This window comes from Chelonoidis abingdonii, chromosome 10, assembly GCF_003597395.2.
Source record: "Chelonoidis abingdonii isolate Lonesome George chromosome 10, CheloAbing_2.0, whole genome shotgun sequence".
NCBI lineage: Eukaryota > Metazoa > Chordata > Testudines > Testudinidae > Chelonoidis > Chelonoidis abingdonii.
Genome location: NC_133778.1, coordinates 36,471,329 through 36,495,430, shown reverse-complemented (window position 1 = coordinate 36,495,430; position 24,102 = coordinate 36,471,329). Strand labels below are relative to the sequence as shown.

The 24,102-nt window shown below is 42.0% G+C and overlaps 1 protein-coding gene across 5 annotated transcripts in view; it reads left to right on the top strand.

The window, feature by feature from the left end:
- Positions 1 to 24,102, top strand: part of AGPS (alkylglycerone phosphate synthase) — a 166,302-nt gene that overhangs the window by 126,312 nt on the left and 15,888 nt on the right. For 3 of the 5 annotated variants that reach the window (XM_032768483.2, XM_032768484.2, XM_032768482.2), the window contains 5 exons: positions 1,906 to 1,975; positions 6,857 to 6,918; positions 9,888 to 9,977; positions 20,469 to 20,568; positions 21,165 to 21,222. In XM_032768483.2, the coding sequence (XP_032624374.1) occupies positions 1,906 to 1,975; positions 6,857 to 6,918; positions 9,888 to 9,977; positions 20,469 to 20,568; positions 21,165 to 21,222 (380 nt within the window). The remainder of the gene's footprint in view (positions 1 to 1,905; positions 1,976 to 6,856; positions 6,919 to 9,887; positions 9,978 to 20,468; positions 20,569 to 21,164; positions 21,223 to 24,102) is intronic. The other 2 variants (XR_012656637.1, XM_075070085.1) reach the window with 2 other exon arrangements.

Genomic DNA, 24,102 nt, shown 5'->3' with positions numbered 1-24,102 from the left:
AGAGTGATCTGGATTTCTTAGGTAAGCTAGATTCAGTCAAACAAAATGTATTTTAAAATAACCAAATTTGAAGTCTTACATCTAGGAACAAAGAAGGAAGGCCTTGCTTACAAAATTGGGTAATGCATCCTGGGTGGCAGTGATTCTGAAAAGGATTTAGGGGTTGTAATGGACAAGAGCTCCCAGAGCAATGCTATGGTTAAAAGGGCTAATTAAGTAGTTGTAAGTATAATCAGGGGAGTAGGAAAGTGTTTTTTACCCTTGTATATTGCATTGATGATACATACTAGAATTCTGTGTCCAGTTCTGGTGCCCGCATTGTTAAAAGGATGTTGAAATATTGGCATGATTACAGAAAAGAATCACAAAAACTATTTGAAGGTTGGAGAAAATGCCTTACAGTGAGAAACTTAGAGGTCAGTCTGTTAATCTTGTCAGCTAGAAGATTGAGATTACTTGATTACAATGTATAATTAATTTTGTGGGGAGAACATACTAGGTGCCCAAGGGCTCTTTAGTCTAGCAGAGAGAGGCATAACCAGAATTAATGGCTGGAAGCTAAAGCCAGACAAACTGCAATTAGAAATAAGGCACAGATTTTTTAATGGTGAGGGTGAATGACACTTGGAACAAACAAAATGCAGTGGTAGATTCTCCATCTCATGATATCTTCAAATCAAGTCTAGAAGCCTTTCTGGATTATACACTTCAGTCAAACAAAATTTAGACTAGATGATGTAATGGTTCCTTCTGCTCTTAAAATCTATGAAAATGCAGGAGATGAGTTTAAGCTTAATTTAAAAGACAAACATGTTAAGGTGTGGAAATGCACAATGAAGGCATCCAGCAACTTTAGTGCTGCCTTGTAGTGACATGAAGAGAGGAAAAATTAAAAAACTATTGTCTTTTAAAATCTGCTTAATATAGTCTGTTGTACACACTAATCATAATTGTTTTATTACATAGTATTGTTATGAGACAGAGTTCTGGTGTCCTAACTGTGAACTTCCCTATGTTTGCATTTCTTTTGTTTAATCTTAAAATCCCAGGAACTCAGTTAATACCTGACTTCGGGATAATTACACAATCTCTGTAATACATGTTACTCTGAATTAATCATCGGGTCTTTCAACCTTAATTCCAGGTTGAAACCTCCTTATTTGGAAGTCAGTACTAATAACTTGTATTATAGGGGCCGCCAAAGGCTCCAGTGATGGTTTGGGCCCCATCGTTCTAGACCCTGTACAAACACATAGTAAGGATTCATACCTTTTGATAGTCTTGGGTTTATGTATATAATTTTAATATTAAACTTTTTAGACTATCACCTTGATTACCCAAATTCTATATCCAACTTAAAATAAGACTAAATTATTGGAAATTTCAGGTTTTACAAATAAAATAGATTTAAAAGTGTGTGGTGGACACATTTTTAACATAGCAAGTTTACTTTTGTCTAAAGGATTCAGTCACATTAAAAAAAAAAATCACATTTCCAATGAAATTTTTTTACCTACGATTTTTACAAGTAATGTCTCTGGCTAGCATTACTGAGAAATACTCTCCTCCTCTCCCTCCATCCCCTGCCTCTTAGTTTTGTACCTAACAACCCCATGTATAGCGAGTTTCACTGTTAACCAGTCTGTATTATCAGTTCATATGGGCATTTCAACAACCAGGGAGATGAAACAACATTGTTTTAAAAAAATAGGATTTCTGCTAGGTGTGGTGACCTGAAACAAATTTTAACTCAGGTTTTAAATTGGAAACATTTCAAGTTGAAGTTGTCTCTGATCTGTTTGCATATAAATTTCTTGACCCAAAGTATTTTATTTTTTTATTGGAAAACTGTGAAAAACAGTTCACTTGAGATCCATGTTAATAATTAACTGTCATCAATTGCAGTGGTCTGGCAGCTGGAGAAGATAATGGACAGAGAGGTTACATGCTGACATTTGTCATCGCTTACCTTCGGGTAGGTCACTCTTATTCTCTGCTGCTCTGCTGTGACTATTTCAGTACCCAACAAATCTTATAGAACACGCACAGATTTTTTTTCAAATTCTTTATGCAAACTTTCTTTAGACTTGAAAAGATTAATCAAAACTCTCTCTAGGGGCTATGCCTTTTTTACATGTACATAAATTTAGAGAGAAGTTGGGTGAGGTAATATCTTTTTTATTGGACAAGCTTCTGCTGATGAGAGACAAGCTTTAGAACATACACAACTCTTCAGCTTCTGGGAAACTAATTCAGTGTGTCACTGCTAAGTAAGATGAAAAAATCCATGATTTTTTTAGTGTCTGGCAAAATTTGGCTAGACACATGCCTATCACAACGTGTATTGGACCTCATCCAGTGCATTAAATGCCCCAATAGCAACTATTGTGGGGTGAAACCAGACAAATCACTGTACTCTCAAATGAGTTCACACAGGAACGTGATAAAAGACAAAAACATCAGATCGCCTGTGGGTGAACACTTTTCACAAAGCAATCGCTCCATATCTGACCTCTCAGTCCCCTTCCTCAAAGGAAACCTGAACAACACTTTTAAAAGATGGCCATGAGCTTAAATTCTTTACACTTCGGTAGACATTAAAAATCATGGACCGAATAGAGACACTGGATTTATGGCTTATTACAACAATCTGTAACCTACTAACAACCACCACCCCCAAGTTGGTTCCCCGTCCCCACTTCCTTTCCTCCCTATGACTGTAGGTGTGTTCATGGGAAGCTTCACCCTAAATGGTCCCTTGAAATGTGCTAACTACCTGAAATGTGTTACATCTTGTATTTAACAGTGACTAGGGTCCTACCAAATTCACAGTCCATTTTGGTCAATTTAACAGTTATAGGATTTTTAAAGTTGTAAATTTCATTATTTCAGCTATTTAAATCTGAAATGTCACAATGTTGTAATTGTAGGGGTCCTGACCCAAAAAAAGATGTGGAGGGGGTTGTGGTACTGCTGCCATTACTTCTGCACTGCTGCTGGCTGCAGCTCTGAAGGCAGAGCCACTGCCAGCAGCAGCAGAAGTAAGGATGACATAGTATGGTATTGCCACGCTTACTGCTGCGCTGCTGCCTGCAGAGCTGGGCCCTCAGTCAGCAGCCACCACTCTCCGGCCACTCGGCTCTGAAGGCAGCAGCACAAGAGTAAGGGTGGCAATACTGCAACCCCCCCACCACAACTTTTTTGGGTCAGCACCCCCAATTTGAGAAACCCTGGTTTCCCCTGTGAAATCTGTATGGTATAGGTAAAAGCACACAAGACCAGATGTCATGCAGGGAGACCAGATTTGATGGTCCATGATGTGTTTTTTCATGGCCATGAATTTGGTAGGGCCCTTGCAATGATGCTTTGAGTTAGTTTCCAAGACTTGAAGAGTCATGTGTAAACTTGAAAGCTTGTCTCTCAAAATAAAAGATAATACCTCACCCACCTTTTGCTCTCTTTCTAATATTCTGGGACCAGCACAGCTACAACAATACTGCATGTACATAAAATTGGCATTTATTTGTGGGTTTCACTTTTAAAAAGACTGTACAAACATTAATTTGCACCTCCTTTTATGACAAGTTTTTTTTCCAGACAGATAAAGAAATTGAGTTGTAAATCTTAATGGACTGATCTTTAGAGGTGCTAAGCATCCAGGTGTCCCACTGACCTTTTTGGGAGATGCAGATGCTGTTTACCACTGAAAATCAGGCCATAAGTGACTTTCCCCAGGTCACAAACTGAGTAAGTGACAGAACCAGGAATAGCCCCCAGGAGTTCCTAGCTCCCATCTACAAACGCAATACTCAATGCTGTTTTTAATTGTAAGACTTACACGTATTTAAAAGGCAATTACTCAGCAAGGAAGAAAGACTTTGTGGTTGGTCTCTGAGTCTCAATCTAGACTTATGTTCAGTTTCAAGCTTCTGACTTGCTATATGACTTTGGGCAAGTCATTTAATTTCTCTGTGCTTCAGTTCTCCATCTATAAAATGGAGGATAAATACATCCCTTCTAGTACCTTTTGTCTTGTCTATGTAAATGGTGAGCTCTTAGGGGCAGGGACCGTTTGTACGGTACCTAGCACAATGGGGCCCTAATCTTGGTTTGAGCCTCAGGGTGCTACCATAATACTAACTAGTCAGCAATAATTATTTGATGTATATGCGCACAGTAGTTTGGCAGACCTTTCCACCGTAGATGTGCATTTTTTTCTTTGCATTTCTCAATGAGTCATCTGCATCCTGGAGGATCTATCCCAGTACCTCCACTACAAGCTACTTGACTTCAAGATCCCATGTTATAGCCAGCATTCTTGCAGCTGGAACTACAGGATGGACTTTCTCCATGTCTTATTGCTGCCACTGCTTGTTTCTCCAAAGGAGTCACTTAAGCAGTGCATGGCGCTCTTCCCAGCAGTTGAGTTCCTGTCTTCAATAGAGCTCTGGGCTGTTGAACAAGACTGGAATCAGTGTATTCATGTGAAGACAATGCAGGGAACTTCTTTGTAAGCCACAAGAGAACACCTTGGACAAGATATACTCCATCTTCAAAAATTAGTATACTTTATAATCCTCTAGTGTTTTCTATTCACATTAACAGTAATTCAATATGATGAGCCAATATCTGGCCTTGGTTACACATGTATAGCTGCTATTGTTACTTAGAGCTGTGCATATGTATGGAGATATACAGCTGGACAAAATACTAAATATTGTTGGTGTTCAAATACTCAGCCATGTTTCTACTAGAAATGCCTGAAATACAATGATTCAGAGATTTTAAAAAACTTAGTTTCAAATATGTGTCTCTCAAGTTTTCCATTCAGAATTATGAGCAGTCTGAGCCTTCTTCACAAAATGGCTAGTAAATTGCACAAGCATTTTGGTAATAGTTTTCCTCTACATTATGATGCCATGGTTTCAAAATTGCAAATATTACTTGTGCTTTGTAACACTGTTTTCCATTTGTGATATTGTATCCCATAATCTTTATGGTAGACTTAGTGCTCCTGCTTGCAGAAGCTTTTTATAATGTTATAGGCATGCATAATATAAAATGTGCAATCTTTATATCAAACAGTTAATATATACTTGCCATCAACATGAATTTAGTCCACTTTTACTTTATCAGCATTTTAGTTCATTCTTTCATTTGTCCTTCTGTTTATAGTGTGGTGAATAATGGCACTTAATCAGCCCCCTTCTCACATTTGTTGTCCAGTCAATAACAACTCTTAACCCCCGTAGGACAGCTGTTGTGAATATCTTTGTGGTGATGCATTTTCTGAAGCTTTTAGAATAGTCACAGTTGGGCTGCTTCTGTCTTCCCCACTTCTTTATCTAGTTCTTGCTTCTAGTCTGTCTTTCTTTTTCAAAGACCTAATTAGAGAATATTTCTCTTGGCTTTCTATATATTTCTCCAGTAGTACTTTCAATCCTGATCCCACTTTTCAAATTTAATTTTTGAAGTTAATCATTTCTTTTTACTAACTGACAGGTTGCGAGTTGTCTTATTTGTTTGGTGAGTTGTTGTTTTTTTTTGTGTGTTTTGCCTTTTTGGACTTCAGTAAACCACACGTTAAACCATGACCCCTAAGTCTTCCTGACTGTTATCTCCTAGGTATTGCTATCCCTTTTTCTCATCTCCTGTAGTATTTTCCCATTTTTATGGCAATTTCCCTTCTAGGGCCTTCTCTCATGGAGTTGGCTCACTTGATTTCTCTCAACTTTTATTGATTTGAGTCTAACAAGGAATACTATTTCCTTGCCAATTGTTGTCCAACTGTTAGTCTGATTCTATGGTAACATCACTTAACTTTATCCCTACATTCACTTTGTTGCTAACTTTCTTGTCTTGGGCAAAAAGGGAAGGTGGTATCTAATAAAATGATGTTTCTTCCATTGAATCTCGATTTTAGATTTATTTTTGTATGCCGTGAGTGCTCTGTATTGGTTATGATTTTATACTCTCATCACATTTTTTCTTTACATCCTGTGGTCTCTTAAAGTCTCAGATGCAGGTTGTTCAAAATTGTATAGTACAACTGTTTTGAAGAACCAGTGAAGTTATTTTCAGATACCCTAATGGCTTTCAACACACTTAAAGATTCAAATTCTTTTAAAATTAATCAAGTATTTTACTTGTTTCTCAGTTATTTTGCCATTAGGTTTATTACTGTGAAAAGTTTCTTGTTTGTTTGCAATGATGTTGTATCTCAGAATTCATTATTTTACTCTCCAAAGAGCACATAAAAGCCTATCTTTTTACTTAGCTTATAATTTTGGGGCCTTTTTTTAGTATTTCAGGCTTATGGCAAAATTGTCGTTTGTAAACTGCTTTTCTGTATGGTGTCATTTTTAGGAAACTAATGCATATATTTGTGTGATAGTTTCACTATCAAAGCCAAGAAGTGTGTTTTTGTGAAGTGGAGGTTTTTGTTTTTATGATATAAATATTTGTTCACTAAGACAGGAGCAATACCCTCCAGGATGTTTAACATATATTATTAAACATACATCAGTGGTAACAGTGTTTGGTAGCTACCAGTTAGGGTCAGATTTGTACTATTTGTCTAAAAATGAAAAGGTCAGCATCCCACTGCCAGTCCCTTTCAGCGTTGTTCCTAATATTTAAAACTTAGTTTTGGTCCCAGTGTGTATATATTCTTTGATTTTTGATATATGTAAATCTTATAAGTGTAGATTGCCAAATCTGTGTTCTATGTAAAAAATTACACAACACAATGATTCTGTCTAGCAGCTGCCTAAAAGTAAATTGGAATCCTGAAGCTAAAGATGTACATTAGGACACTAATTCACTGGTCCTTTCCTTTCTTTTTGTGCTTTAATAGGACCTGGGCCTGGATTACTATATAATAGGAGAATCATTTGAGACTTCTGTTCCCTGGGATAGGTAAAATAATTGTAGTATTCTTTTGTTCAAAACTTCTATTAAAACTTGGTTATCTGGTAATGGATATCTCTTCAGTTTGTTTTTGAGAATTTTTTTCTTTGGTTTTAAACATTGATAGGAATTTGAAAGTGTATATACATAAAATGTAAAGAATAAACAGTTGTGTACTTCTGAGCCATTGTAAAGCATAAACTATGACTTCTGTGGTCAGAAGTATAGTCCCTTTTGGTATTGTTGAATTAGAAGTGGCGCTGGGCCTGAAAAATTAATGAAACGTTAAAAGTAAAATGTAGAATCGCCATATTCTTTTGCAAACTTCATGTGCATAACCTTTCCATGCAGAATAAATATTTTACAATATGCGTATGTTGCTTGCTTATGATTGTGACTTTTTTTATTGTGGGTCTACACGGTGATAATTTTGGTCCTTAAACTGTTCTTTAAAAAAATCAAACAAGACTTTTGATGCTCATTCTTAAATCAAAATAGATAACAGATGTATCAAAGTAGACTGTAAAATAGAAAACTGGTAGATGTAACCTTTTGCAGACTTTTGGAAAATGTTGATCTGAGGCAGAAAATACTTAACACAAAAAGTAAATTTAGGCTTTTGTGAAAGGAAAGTCCTGTTATGGATCTAAAAACCAATCATTAAAAGATAAAGAATGAACATAAATGGACTGTGTTTATGCAGAAGAGTTAATTTGAAGTGCCACAGTAATCAATAGCAGGGCCATTCTTAACAGGTTGAGTGAATGAGCTGATAACACTTGATGATTTAACAGTTTAAATTATTAAAATTATGTTGTGTTGTGAAGAATTCCTGAAGGAGTTAAATGTTTCCCAACCTGTTGGGTGAACTCCCTTCGTGTAGATGTAAGATCTCTTCTGCGGTTGTGGTATGGTACAGTACAACAGTACCAGCTGTGCATTTGCCTTTACTGCAGAAGCAATTCTTAGGAGGGGCTGAAGTTGATGAGCACAGTGGTAGCTTACTCTTTTTCAGCTGCCTGACTTCTCTATTTGTTCTCTTTGAATAGCCATCCATGTATATGCCTCTTCTCTGCTCCCACAGGAGCACACGAGATATGTTGATCTAAGGCATCATGAAACCTTGCTCTCTGCATGGATCCCTTTTGTGGAAAAGTGCCAACATCTGGTGGTAGTCCAGATTTAGAGAGGACATGTCCTGCATTTTAAAACCAGCATTAAAAATTGCTCTCTCAGCCACCCTTTTTGGTAGACAGATGCTCAGCAGCTCCCATTCTTGCTTGCTGCTTTTCTGAAGTTGTACTTGGCTTAGCAGGGACAGACTTGTGAGTAAGATGCTTTCAGAGAAGTGAGCTAGCCAGCAGGGGAAGGAAGTAGGCTTCATTTTATATTATCTAATCTTAAACAATCATCTGGTTTAAGGTTTATTTACCAGCTTTTGCCCTGCAATGGGGCAGCGCAAAATGGCCTTGAAGCCAGTTTGGCAAGCTGGAGTTCCCCAGCACAGGGGAGACCACCCTTTCCTATAGCCCAACCAGGGAGCATGGCTAGGATGTCCTTGCACCCTGCTGTTCCTTGGCTGCCAGATGTCCCCTTGGGCAGCTGATTCAAATTACATTTACGTCATGGGTCTAGCTCAGTGCAGATGCCTGCATTATTATCTCTCCATTCTAAGCTTCACCTAAGCTCTCAGCCACAGCTGAGAATCAAGGCCTAAACATATTTACATAGGTTACATAGCAGTTGAGAGTTCCAGAATTTGACCTATTTTCTTTTTATAAAATTCCTGTTTACCCCACACATTAAACAGATTCATATCAGTTTTATTCTCCTGATAGCATATGATTATAGAGATGATAGGAAATTAGGTTTGAAATGATTTGCGTGTTCAGAATTCCAACAAACTCAGCATCCTGGTTCTTGGATTTAGCAGCTGCTATAACACTGTTTCAGTCCTTGTTTTAGAGGCTGCTGTTTCCGTCTCTAAAATGTGTGGGTGGCATGAAGGATTTTAAAATAACTGAAATTTAGTTATTTTCTCCCTTGCAGAAATTTAATTTTCAGCTAGTGTCAAAGTATTCAGTCACTGAGTGAGTTAGACTTTTCTCATTTTCCTCTTTATAGTTTTGTGAGCAGAGTGAACAGGTTTTTACATCTGTTGATTCAAACCTAATTTTCACTCATTCTGCTCACTAACTCCTTATTTCCACTTTTGGCATTGAGACCCGTACCTTCCTTCAGAGTCTCTACCAGTGTCACACTGTAGATTAGCTGATAAGACATTTTTGAGCAAAATTATTTTAATTTCAAACGTTCCTCCCTCCAAATCCAAATATTTTTTCCAAATACAGATCTGTATAAAACTTCTAAATTAAACAATAGTTAAATAACATCTCTCTAGTTCTGTGTGAGAGAGCTAAGATTCTAGCTGGTAAATTAATACACATCTTCAACATCTGGAGGAATCCCTTCTTCCTCAGCCTTGCAACATATCAAAATGCTGTAGTATTGCATAGTGTACATGCTTTTAGTGTACATGTACATGCTTTTATTTTGAATTGTTTTCTAAGCTACTGTGCCAAACACCTTTGCCCCACTGCAGCTCAGAATAAAATATCCAACACATTCCTCTTCACTGATAGTACAGTCCTTCTATATGCCCTCTGAAAAAACAATAGAGAGTCTCAGGAGCTAGCATGTACAATCAAAATTATAAACTTGTCACCCAATAGATGCCCAGAAGAGGAATAGCACCATTTTTATAGAGGTCTGATGAGCATTTTTTCTTACGCTTTTTATTTAAATGAAACCAAACCTAAACTGTGATTATTAAAGTGTATTGTTTTGAACTAGTGAGGAAGATCATTGTAGTTGTATGAGAGTTCTAAACTAGAGGCATAAATGTAATATTGCTAGTTGAAAACAAATTAATGTATAAATGGTGCGTAGGAAATTTTAAACTATATATTCTGTTACAGGGTTATAGACCTCTGCAGGAATGTAAAGGAAAGAATAGTGAGAGAATGCAAAGAAAAAGGTGTCCAGTTTGCTCCGTTTTCCACCTGCAGGTGAGACACACACCAACTTTATTTTCATAGTTCTGAGATGTGTTTTTCAGCAGCTGAAGTGAATTTTCCTACTACTACTTTTTACTACTACTTCCATACACAGTAGATGGCTAAACTAGTAGTAGGTTAAGTGGCAAAGTTTAAAGTGCATCCACTAATCCTGCTCTTGCTCTCTAACCTATTCACTAGTTAATCACTTCAAGAGTTTATCGTGGCGCTTAGTCTTCTGACACTTATTTTCTGTATATCGGCCAGGCAGCTAAGTATAACAAGATAGATTTGAGCCCTTAAACTCTAACAGTCATAGGACTGGTTGACATGAAGAATGAGTAGAAGACAGGTCAAAATTTTTAAGACTAGTTGTAAGAAATGAATTTAAATAGTGTGAGAAAACAAATGTAAATTAACTTCTTATTCATTGAATTTAAAATGCAAAATTATAGCAAGGTATGAAAATAGATATTTAAAACTGAGAAACCTTTTTTCTAAGGGGAAATGTTAATTTGAACTGTTCTGCTAAATCCTTTGTCTAAACTGGTTTAAATAAAGTGACTTAAAACAGATTGTATTTTTAAAGTGAATAACTGCAAGTGATGCAGCCTACGCTTAGTGTTAGAACACTAATGACCTGCATGTAATACTGCTCTCATCTTTAAAATGCTAGTAACCTGAGAATATCAAGGGGCTAGAAATAAAGGGCTATGTTGTGTAGCACTCTCATAGCCATATCAACCATCTCTCTCTAGTTACCATGAACAATTTATAACTATTAATTCACCATGAAATATGACAAAGGAATGCAATGCTCCCGTGGTTACACCTGTTTTTTAACCATTTTTATTAAACTTCCAACAGAGCTAATTAAAATGGGTTTGTCTGTGGGAGTATTGTCTTCAGTAGGGTTCCCAGAAGTACTAATGTTGATTCCACTGACATTCTGTTAGCACAGGTGACTTCTCTGTAAATTTTCTCAGTTAAGACAGTCCCCAGTATTTACCCATAAGTGGATGTTTAAAAAGCAAGATTGTTTCTCACCTGTAAGTGGATGTTTTTTTTATATAGCCCATCTTCTTTGCACCTTGTGAATTACACATACAGGAATCTGTTTTTACTATATTCTTACAACCCTAATTTCAGTAACTAGATAATTTAATTACATTCCATCAGTCATGGGATTGGCCCAGTGTTCATGAGATATGATAGCTTTTGGGAAAATAAGTTGAGAAACTAGTCAATTGTCTTTGCATCTTTTGATAGGTATGCTTCTAATTCCTATCATTAATGACTCTTAATTGTATTGTCCAGTTTAGACTGTGACCTTTTGTCCAACATTAAACAATCTGTCAGCACTTGCGAGTGTACACAGTTACTTGTCCGTGAACTGTTAGAGTGTGTACCCCATACCTGCACTGAGTGTTCACATATACTGTGCACTGGCAGAGTTCTTCATCCACACTGCACCTTTGTGGTACATGACATTTAGTGGTACATGACATTTCAGGGCAGTATCCCAGAATCTTGTGCATTGCAAGAGACGCTCTAGAAAGTGCCTTGCTGAATGTTGCTGGAACTGTATGCTGCCTTCACGCATTTGACGATGTCAGCTCCATGTCAGCTCTCCCTTCTGCCAAACTGCATTGGAGACATGGAGCACGTCCATAATGAGGATGATCTGCTCTTGCTATTGCTTGCTGGACAAATGTTCATGCAGCGCAATACCAGATACTGGCTTGAATTAGTGTCAAAAGATTTCAGATGGTGAAAATGACTGGCCCAGAGAGGGAATGAAAATCCGCTTCCATTCCATGGAACAGCTGTTTTGGATGTCAGGACCACAACGGTATGCCCAGGGTGGACTACTGCTGCTTCTTGTCCCGGAAAATCATTTTGGAAACCTGGGCTGACAACCATAGTTGCAGAATTTTGGAATGAGGAAGCAGACTTTAACCAAGTTGTGCAAAGAGCTTGCACCAGCCCTCCAGTGCTAGACCACTCATTTTCAGAAACCCACACTGGTACAGAAGTGTAAGCTGCAAACATCCAACAGCTGCCTGTCAGTTGCAAACCAGCTCAGGGTTGGGAAGCCAACTGTCAGGGTGTTGGTTGTACAGATTTGTGAGGATATCGATACTGAGATCCAGGGGCGGCTCCAGGCACCAGCACGCCAAGCCCATGCTTGGGGCAGCAAGCCTCAGGGCATGCTCTGCCGGTGGTTGCGAGGGCACCTTCGGCGGCATGCCTGTGGAGGGTCTGCTGGTCCCCCGGCTTCAGCGGATGTCCCGCAGGCATGCTGCCGAATTCACGGGACCGGGGACCTCCCACAGGCAAGCCGCCAAAGGCAGCCTGCCTGCTGTGCTTGGGGTGGGAAAATGCCTAGAGCCGCCCCTGCTGAGATCTCCCAGCAGGTGGTTGCCATAACCAAAGTCTCTGAAGTGATGGCAGAATTTCAGAGGATAGGTTTTCTGAACTATGCTGGAGCTATCAACGGAACACACATCCCTATACTTAGCCCACTGAAAGGGGCCAATGAATACATGAACTGCAAAGGTTACCATTCACTGGTTCTTCAGGGCCCACAGGGGTTGGTTTGCAATGCCAAGATGCTAAAGAAGTTGGAGGTTGGTGTGTGGAAGAAGGGGCTTTATTTCCCCCAAGATGACATAAGTGTGTTGGGGACCCTGCATGTTCTCTCCTGCCAGAGTTCATGAAGCTTTACCCCAACATTGCCAAGCCACGTAAAAGGAAATTCAACTACAGATTGAGTAACTACAGAACAGTGGTTTACTGGGCTTTAGGGTGTCTGAAATCCCACTGATGATGCCAATGTGGCATAGGCCAGAACTACTTCCCTAAGACTGTACAGGCAACTTGATCCCATTTAGGCATTGTTAAAGTAATTTTTAAAAAATCTGAAGTTTTGGGAGGGAATTTACGCATTCCTTCCTCAAAATGTTTTCTGGCAGTGTTGCTCACAGCACTTATCAAGTCCTATGCATGAGCACTCCCATGGCTGCCAGTGGTAATGGTAAGTGTGGAGTGGGGGTTGTAAAAGCACCCTCAGTGTCAGATATCTTCAGTGTTTTACTTTTGTTTCTTTCCTCTGTATTGTCACTTTTTAACAAAGTCATAAAGATATTTCAGTTAAATTCTGCCCTGTTTTTCTTTGGATGGCAACAGTTGTTTTATGGCTTACTTCATTGTCAAGAACCCCCTTTTTTAAAAATCAGAAAATTCTTACGCAGGGAGGAATGGGCCTTATGGGACAGATGAAAATTCTTTGCATTTCCATGGTACCAGACTTTTGCTACCCCATCCCAAACCTCTAGGGAGTATCACATTGATCATACTTGGGAAACAAGGTGCACACAAGTGAAATGCACATTAACTTTTATTTGCATATATTGAACATAGGATCTAAAACCTTTTTAACAGGAAACTGAACAAAAAATCTCACTAGGGAAATGAGCAAACATTCATGTCTGTGGAAATGTCTTCTCTCCATTCCCTCGCCCTGAGAGGGGGAATGGCTGCAGATTGTTGTGCAAGGGGACAAACGGGATGTCTTCTGCATGGGATTTGGGAGTTGAGCTCACGCTGGGCTACAGGGACAGGATGAGGCTCTTCTTCCTTCTCCATACTCTTGGGGGGGTTCCTGTGCAAGTGGTGTCGGCAAAGCATGTTCCTGGTGTTGAGCATATTCCTCCCTGGCAGTGGGGAGCAGTGGAGGGGATCCATGGCTGCAGCAGCTGGAGAAAGTGTGGGGTGGCGGGGTTGCCTGCTCTGGAAGAGGAATAGCACATGGCAGGCTCTGAAAACATTCGGCCACCATTTGGACTAGGTGAGTGCATGGTCCCCTTCCCTTTTTGCATGCTTCCATTGCCTGTGTTGTCTGTCCGTTTGCAGGAATGGCTCATTCTGCCTCAGAGTCCAGTCCTCCCTTGTCCTAAGGAAGCCCAACTGCTCTTGATTCCTTCTGTCTGTACCAACAAGCAGGTCCTCCAGAGTCCTTCAGTGTCGTCTTCTGCTGTCTCTGTGGTGCCTTTCCTGGCTGAATGGGTTCCCTGTCAGCATTGGAATGTCCTGCAAAGTCAAACGCAAGGCTGGCATAATATTGCATTTCATTCGTTGAAGAAACCTAAGAAATCCCCATGCACAACATAACTATGCCGCTGAAGGCCCCAATATTGATACTTTTTAGCATCCTTCAGACTGCTTTTGTTGCCCATGAGGAGAGAGCTGAGGATACAAATGGTAAGATACTTGCATTACTTTTATTAAAAATGTTTTAATTTGTGCAATGCCTCAGTGGACCACCTGGGGTAGGGTTTGGTTCTTTTAAAGGTAACATTACCAGTCACCTTTTTCTTTAAAGGCTGGCCATCGTTTGGAGAACGTAGCAGTTTTGCTATGAATGGAAAAGAGAAGTGGCTTTCCAGCACTGTGGAGATCACCCTGCCACCTGTTCCAGAAAAATGTTTCTGCTAATGGTGACCCTGCTACATATTGCTAAGTGGAGGGGTTTGGTTAACTTTTGAAGATGGACCAATCACATTTGCCCTGCTGGTTAAAGAATCAGCTTGAATTTCTGCTATATAAAAGATTTTGCTACATTTTTCTTACACGACTGGATGGCAATTTGAAAGGAAATTAACTGAACTGTTCTAAGCTACCAGACAGAATTTCCATAGAAGAGGAAAAGAGAATCACAAATGCCTCCCAACCCTCTCTTGCATTGCCAGAAACTCTGCCCCCCTTGTCCAGCAAACAGCATTGAAAGGGATGGAAACAGAGTAGCATCACAAATTTTATTTTCTTCCGGGAACTTTTGGATTAACACCACAAGTCAGTTGCCTCTCCACTGCTAAGGGACCCAGAATGATGTTTGTGGAGCCCTTGGAGTGGATGGTTCATCACCCCTGCTTCTGCAGAATGGCTCAGCGTGGGGACAGGACAGATGCCGAGTACTGGGAATGATACAAAACATTTGAAATGGTCATGGAGTGAACAGACTGCTCTGACTTTCTTCAGACAAATTTTTCTCTTTCCATTCCTGGACTTAAGTGGGCCCACCAAACCCCTTCCATGTGGCTCCCATTTGTAAAGAGAAGGAAGACACAAGCACATTGACAGCTCATTTGTATTCTTTTATAGCTTAAACTAAACACTTTATGGTGGTTCATGGGATTTCAATAAAATCATTTACAGCCGTATCTTGCTCAGAGGCTATTATGGAATAGAGCAGAGGTCGGCAACCTACAGTACGCGTGCCAAAGGTGGCACGCGAGCTGATCTTTTGACAGCATGCGGGGCAGGCTGAGCCGCTCAGCCTGCCACAGCTCTGGGGTTCTGCCCAGCTGACAGGAGAAACCCCAGAGCGGCGGCAGGCCAGGTCTGAGGTTTTAGGGGTGAGCTGAGTGTCTCCGCCAGCACCCCTCTGGGGTTTCAGTTGCTGGCTGAGCCACTCAGCCCGCCACCACTCTGGGGTTTCCACCACTGGCTCCTGCCAGCTGGGCTCCCACCGCCGGTCCCACTCAGCGCTCTCTACTGGCCTGGGGTTCCTTCCCTCAGGCTGGCAGTAGGCTGAGACCTCAGCTGGCAGGAGTTGGTGGTGGAAACCCCAGAGCAGTGGCAGGCTGAGCTGCTCAGACTGCCGCCACTCTGAGTTTCCCACTGCTGGCCCCTTGTCAGCTGGGGTCCCACTCAGCACCCGCTGTTGGCCTGGGGGAAGGAACCACAGGCTGGCAGTGGGCTGAGACACCAGCTGGCAGGAGCCGGCGGCTGAAACCCCAAAGTGGGGCTGGCAGAGACCCTCAGCCCACCCCTGAGATGCCAGAGCTGGGTGGGCTGACCTGCTCAGCCTGCTGCTGCGCTGGGGTTCTGGCTACTGGCCCCTTTCCAGCTGGGGTCCCTGCTGCAACCCCACTCACCTTGCTTCCAGCGCAGGCACCCTGCCAGACAGGGTCCAGGCTTCCGGCCCTGCTCAGCCGTACCAGCAGCCAGCTCCACCCACCTCAGATGCTGATCTGGGGTTCCAGCTGCTGACCTCCTGCCAGCCGGTTATCATTTATAACTCACTTTAAGCTGCACACAGGCTTCTATCTAAATAGGCGCCACTAGACATTGGAAAACTCAGCAAGAGCAAGGATTACACTAAACTAATAAGATCTGCATTTTAATTTAATTTTTAAATAAAGCTGCTGAAACATTTTGAAAATCTTGTTTACTTTATATATAACAGTAATTTTGTTATATACTTATAGAGAGACCTTTTTAAAAAATGTTAATGTATTACCGGCATGTGAAGCCTTATATTAGAGTGTATAAATGAAGACTCGGGACACCACTGCTGAAAAGTTGCCGACCACTGGAATAGAGCATGGGTAGAATGTTATGAGGAGACTGGTTTCAGGAATGTATTACTGAAGCAAGGGGGGGATATTTTGGGGCAGAGTTGAGGGTGTATTGTAACTCATCAGTCTTGGTTTCTGGTTCCTGCTTTTGCAAGGGCGCTCTTCAGGGCGGGCTTCTGTAGCTGAGTCACCTGAGTAGAGGTGCAGAGTGACTTGCTCCGCTTCCTCTAGGTCTCCTGGAGCTTCTTCTGAGGTTCCTGCTGCTTCCTTGCTTTGCCCCTCATCGGTGTCCCATTGTATAATGTCGTTGGCAGTGTTCATGACTGAATTCTGGCTCAGTACTTGCAGCCCTGATGAGCACTTGGACCAGTTCCTCAAAGCAAGAGTATATGCTAGGTCCCCTCCCCAAGCAACAGTCCATCACTCTGATACAGGAGCGTGAAGTCCTTCTTGCTCTCCTGGGACTCAGAAGGAGTCTAGTGAACGCCTGCCTTTTCCAGCCTCCGTGAAACCTCCCAGAAGAGGTGAATGTTCCTGCTGGTACTTGTGAAGTCGTGGAGGACAGTGTACTCTGAACATGCAGTGTTCAGCACTCAGGTGTGCTCTCAAGACCTAGTGGCAGCTTTCAGAATATGCTCCGTGATAACTGCTAATCAAATCAGTACAGTTCAAAGGAGAATTGAAAGTGCTCAATGCATGTCGCTAGTGCCTCTGGCAACAGCGAGTCAGAGACCTTTTATTTTGGGTAAGGGTCAGGCATCAAAGTGATCAGTGCATTGTGGAAATGGGCCTGGAGGGCTATCGATACCTGTGATCTGCTATGCGCTCCTTTCCCCTGTCCACGCTGCACTGTACAACAGGAACAAAGCCATGCCACAGCAGAGGCATGTACATATCCATACCCCTCATTGCATGCTAGCTTTCTCACACTACGCTGTCCATCAGGAACTGCTTCAGGATGGTAGAGGGGTAATAGCACAACAACACACATGTAACTATGTACACTTGCAATTTTAGATGCACCATCATAGTGCTTGATTTATGTCTTATGGTTTAAGTAGTTCTTCCTCTGCATTAGTGTCGTGCTTGCTATAATATAGTTTGTTGGAACTTTATCTGGCTTTGATTAATTAAGAATCTTTTCTTTTCAGTTAGATTCTTGACCTAGGGGACATTAAATCCTCCTTAACCAGAGCCATATCCTTGATCTTTGACATACTTGTTACTTAAGTGCTTTCCTAATTTGTATATTAAATGAATACCATGAGTTTAGTGAAGATGCAGTATAAACTACATGTTTCTTGACCATTCATTCATTACCGAGAATGTGATATTTCAATGATGCCCTTCGTTCAATTTTGTGGAAAGTATGTGCTCTTCTTGATTCTGTAGACTTTGTCCATTTTGGATCTAGCAGTATCCACTTACTATTTTTTTCCTAAGTGCATAAACCTGAAGGTCACTAGATGAATTTCAGTGGCTATTTGATGCACAGAGTTATCTGTCCTGAAGAAAATGAATTGAAACCTAACTCTTCAGGTTACAAACTTGTTTCTAGCCACATGTATTTTTATCTTCTGCTTACAAGCAAAAATTGGCATGCCATATTTAATGCTTGTGTACCAACATATTGCCATCACCAGTTAGGAACCTAATAACTCTTCTTTTTAGTATATAAAAACAGCTGCAAGTGCAGTGAAAATGCCAGAATTAAGCATTGTAAAGGCTTTATTTCTCAGCAGAAATTCTTGGTGGGTCGGCTTAAAGGGTGGGGGAGAGCACGGAGAGGAAATTGAATGTAATTGGAATTAGTGGTTAAAACAACAGTGTAAACTTTTCACTCATGCCTTCTTATCCATCTGTTTGGCATAGGTGACAAAGGTAGCTTAATAGATTCAGATTCTTCAAAATAAAAATGAGCCAAAGCATTGTTCAATAATTAAAATAGGAATTAGTGGGATCTAGAGTAAGGCCTGGTCTACACTACGCGTTTAAATCGATTTAAAGAGCGTTAAATCAATTTAACGCTGTACCCGTCCACACTACAGTGCCCTTTATATAGATATAAAGGGCTCTTTAAATCGATTTCTGTACTCCACCCCGACGAGAGGAGTAGCGCTAAATTCGATATTAACATATCGGATTACGGTTAGTGTGGACGGAAATCGACGTTATTGGCCTCCGGGCGGTATCCCACAGTGCACCACTGACCGCTCTGGACAGCAATCTGAACTCGGATGCAGCGGGCAGTAAACAGGAAAAGCCGTGAACTTTTTGAAGTTACCCATTTCCTGTTGCCCAGCGTGGCAGCTCTGATCAGCACGGGATGAGGATGCAGATCTCAATCAAAAAGAGCTCCAGCATGGACTGTACGGAGATAACTAGATCGATTCGCGTTGTATGGGGAGACAAATCTGTTGTATCAGATGCTTCCGTTACAGAACACGAAACTGCCAAAGGTTAGAAAAAAAATCTCCAGGATACACAGCGCTGACGTTGACAAGCTAACAGGAAGTCCCAGAGACTCAAAGTGGACGCTCATTGGGTGAGGGGTACTGAAAAGACTCCAGCGTATCCCACAGTCACAGCAGTCTCCTGACAGGTATTTGCATATCTTGCTGAGCTCCCAATGTCTTAGGTTCATAACACAGTGTGCTGACTGGTTCAGGGAACAGCTCCTCAGTTTCTCCCCCCCCCCCCCCCCAATACCTACACGTTGAAAGAAAAGGGAAAGAAATCATTTCCTGACTTACTTGTCAGGTCACACGGATGTTACTGAATGCTGCTGGTAGACCGATGCTGCAGCAGTGAGAGGCAGGATCCGCTCCTCTCCCTCTTCTCCCTCCCCAGTGAGACGGTGCCAATAGGGACTGAGTAAACCGTCCTCATGAATATTTAACATGTTGACATGAGGCCAACATTGCTGGTTACTCCCAGTAGATAGGACAGAAACGGCTCTAATAACTCAGCTTTCATCATAGCAACTGGGGGCTTCAGCCCCTCTCCCTTTTCCTGTGTCAAAGAAAAGATTTTGCCTACTGCGGCTGGACTGTTCATTAGTAGAAGCTCGTGCTGGGCTATCCTCTCCCCCACAACCGTTTAATGTCTGCCTGGATCTATCATCGTGCCATGGGAGGCTGGCCTTCCCCCCTATTTATGTCACTTAAACACTCGGTGTTTCTGTATTCCATGCATTCTTTATTTACTTCATGACACAAATGGGCAGACACTGCCACGGTATCCCAGGAAGGTTGGGTGGAGGGGAAGCAACGGGTGGTGGTTGTCTGCAGGGGCACCCACCCTGTGATGACTGACACGGGCGTGTTTGCTCTGATACCTGGTCCTCTAATACACTTGCCCCTTATTCTAGCAGGACTGACTCTATTTTTTAGAAACCATAAGGGAGGGATTGACTTCAGTCCCAAGTGATCAATTCCCAATTTTCTTTGCATTGCGCCCCAGCGATTTTCAGCCAGGGGCACATGATAGACAGCGGACGTACAGAGGAGGAGAGTAAACCGTCATCTCGTTGCCAGTTTTTTCGACAGTAGACGGTACAGAACGACCTGAGGTAACCATCTCTGCTATCATTACAAAAGCAAGGTAAATGCGCTGTGTGTAGCACTGGAGTATCGCCTCTCTGTACCGCCGGATCCAGACACATACGGTGCCGAAAAAAAAAAGCTGAGGGGCTCCATGGTTGCCGTGCTATTGGCGTCTGCCAGGGCAATCCAGGGAAAAACGGCACGAAAGGATTGTCAGCTGATGTTTTCCCGGAGGAAGGAATGACTGACGACATTTACCCAGAATCACCTGCGACAATAATGATTCAACCCAGAATTCCAAGGGGTGGGGGAGACTGCGGGAACTATGGGATAGCTACGGAAGAGTTACCCACAATGAAACGCTTCAGAAATCGACGTTAGCCTCGGACCATGGACGCACAACGCCGAATTACTGTGCCTAGTGTGGCCGCATGAAATTGAATTTATAATATCAGTTTTATAAAACCGATTTTAGCTAATTCGATATTATCCTGTAGTGTAGACGTGGCCTAATATTGTGAATCAGCTAGTGTTAAATGCTGGGTAGCTTATATAATAGCGTGGTACTATTTATAACACTTTTTTTTCTTCAACAGGGTGACACAGACTTACGACGCAGGTGCATGTGTCTATTTCTATTTTGCCTTTAACTACAGGGGAATTAGTGACCCTGTTCATGTCTATGAACAAATTGAGGTAATGTACATATGAATAACTTCCTTTTTTTTTATCTTAAGTGCTAAATCCAATATGAATAAGGGGACTTAGGTAGTATATTATGACTCTCATAATTGGCTTGTTGGCTTCTCATGCAGGGAGGCATTGTGATCTTATTTAGCACTGTTTGCAGGGCGCCTTCTTAGCCTTAGAGTTTTCTTCCCATCTGTTAGTATTCCTATTCTCCACTACCAGATAATATATCTTCCTGCTCTAACAGTAAAATTGCATTCCGGTTGCTGAGCTGTAGAGAATAATACAAAGACTCTAAAATCTTGTCCAGACTTGGAGATTTATCATCATATAGCTCAGTTTATCACCAGTATAGCTATTCCAGAATATGTAAAATAAATAATTCCAGAATAGCTATATTGTATAAACCCCCATGTGGATATTCTTCTTCTGGAATACAAGTGCCTTTTTCCAATTAGAGGAAAAGTGGATTACATTTCATTAGGAAAAGACACTCTTATGTATACCATATACTAATAATTATGTGATTCTGACAAGTATTATATACTAATGTTCCAAACTTTGCATTTAATTGACATTTTTTAATGTTTTCTTCAATTTAGAGAGCTGCTAGAGAGGAAATCCTCGCCAATGGAGGAAGTCTGTCACATCACCATGGAGGTATTGTTTCTCATTCTAAATGTTTCTCTATTTTGTTATAAACCATACAAAATATTTTCTGCATAGTTTTCTTTAAAAACTTGGAAGAATTTTTCAGTGACATTACTTGAAATTACTCTCAAAAATCCTCTTTGTAGGCCATCCCCTGCTCCTTATGAGAGTTCCTTTATGGAACTCTCATAAAGCCTGGTTGGTCTTGCCTGCCTTGACGCTGGATCATGGTGCTACACATTTTACATGCAGTACATTCTTGGGGACCCAGAACATTTGATAAGAGAGCTCCCATATGATTGAGAATAACATTCATATTTGACTGTCCCATATTTTTGTAAGTGGCTTATGCTGATCAAGCACATGTAAAGATATTTAGATTCCCGTACATAGAATCTCAGAATAAAGTAGTAGGATTATAATTTGTTTTTCTTGAAAGCTATTACAAAACCTCTCGCATTTGTTATCTACATTAATGCTGTTGAGTCCTAAATCCCACTAGAATATTTGTTAATGTTGATGGTGGCAAATTTCCTGGCAGACCTTTTTATGGGTAGAACAGTTATGATTATAGTGTCAAATATTTTCTACTTTGGGTATATATAGTACATTGTAACAGTAAAAGAAAATGAGGCTTAGGTTATGGGTTCAAGAGATTGCACATGTCCATTCCAATGTAGGTGTGAGCAGATCCAGACCACAATCACCAAAAATTTTTCCCTAAGTGGTATCCGTCAGGTCTGGTCCTTCTGGTGCTCAGCAACACCATGAAGGGGCCAGCTGACCCCACGTCACCTCAGTTCCTTCTTACCACCTATGACGGTTGGTGGAACTGTTTCCCTTGCTCTTGCAAGTTATCTCTGAACTGTATTGCCATTAGTATCGTTCTTACTCTGTTGGTTGTTAGCTGTTAGTTATTCTTTTCAGTTTAGCGGAGTTTCCTCTGTTGCTAGGCTTCAAGGCTTGTGCTTTTTGCAACAAGGCTATGCCGCTGAGCGACCTGCACTCCAGTTGCCTGAAGTGCTTGGGTGATGTTCATACAGGGCATCACTTCAAAATGTGCAGAGGACAGGCTGAAGTCCCTGTTGTTGGAGGCAGCACTGTGAACTTCCTTGGACCCACGCCAGTCGGATTGAACACCAAACACCTCGGCTTCTGTGAGGAGAGCTTCTCGTGCCGCCTGGGAGTCTCAGCACTGTTTGCCATCCCTGGTACCAAGCAAGAAGAGAGAAAGAGAAAAGCTGCCAACCGAGGGAGGACATTCCCCAACCCAGAGGACAGCCAGGTACAGAGACCAGTGCAGAGTCAGGCCGCTCCTTGGTTATGGCAGCCCAACAGTCATTGCTGTTGACCCCAGCTCCAAGGCAGGCACCATTAAGTCCGGTACTGGATGATCTGTTGACACCAGAGGTTCAGCATGGTGCTGGTGCTATTGTGATGCCATCCACACTGCAGACTTTTTGCTGTAGCCGGGGACCTGCTCTCACTCTCTGTGTCACCCTCACCAGTAGTACAAGAGTTGGTGGGGTCAGTACCAGCATACAGAAGTGAATACACAGCCACCGCTTACTGTTGGGTACTGAGATAGATGGTGCCACTTAAAGGGAAGCCAACCATGATGGCCTCATCTTGGACCTCCCCTCCTCTGCATCCATCGGCAGCAATGGTGGGATCTGCTCTGCCATGATTGCCAGGCAGACTCCTCACTGTCAGTCTAAGGTGGGATCTTTATTCCTCCTGTGCCAGGACTCAACCCTGGCACTCTCTTCCTGTTGGTCCTTCCTGGCAGTGGAAGTGATCCAAAGTGATGCCTTCTGGTACTCAAGCCCCGGTCACTGGCTGGTGGCTATGCAGTGGCTGTGTTGGAACCTGTGGACATTTTCCCCCCATTACAGGGACCCCAGTTGAGGCGCTCCTACTTGATGGCCTCAGAAGGTAATCTCTGATCCAGATTCTGGTACCAAGGCTTGTGCCAAGTACCAGGAAAGTGGTACCGCAGACCCATCTGGTTCAGACTGAAAAGAGGTTAATTGTCCTGACTCATTGATATGAGTTCTTGTATACGCTTCCCCACCCCCACCACCTGGATTCCTGGTGCTCACTGCAGTCAACGAACAGGAACAACAGTGGTCACAAGGGGTGACTCCCAAAGCTAAGGACTAAAAGAAGTTGGACCATTTTGGTAGAAAAGTCACAACTGGGAGTCTGCAGCTCAAGATTGCTAACCTGCCTGCGCTCCTGAGCAGATATGACTTCAACACATGGGACTCGATGTCAATGTTTAAAGATTTGCTCCTGCAATAGGCCAGACTGGAATGCAGCGGCCCTGGATGCAGGTGATTTGACCACTAGGTCCATGGTTCTGCAGTGGAGCTAATGGCGCCAATCCTCTGGCCTCGGGGAGGAGGTTCAACAAACCCTTCAGAGCCTGTCCTTTTTGACCGTGCTTCGCTTGTCTCAGAGCAGACTGATCCGAAGCTCCATGGTCTGAAAGACTCTATGGCAACCCTAAAGTCCCTGGATTTGTGTTCCATGGTGCCTTCGAGGAAGCACTGTATGCCTCAGCAATCCTCCTGGTACTTCCCTCTGTCAACCCAACAGGACCCACAGAGGAAGAGGAGTAGGGCTTTAGATGCAGACCTCTGTCCCCACTTCCTCAGCATCAATGCTTGCCCCTCAGAGACATTTCATGGGGCTCCAAGCAGGCCTTTTTGATGGGACCCTCAAGGACGATGTACCAGTCTGAGTTCCAGGATCCTATTTCCCCCATGTTTGCGGATCACCTGTTCCACTTCCTCCGGGTATGGTTCTGTATTACCATGGATTGTTGGGTGCTGAGCATGGTTGAAGTGGGATATACCCTCCGCCCCCCAGTTCAGTTCTACCCTC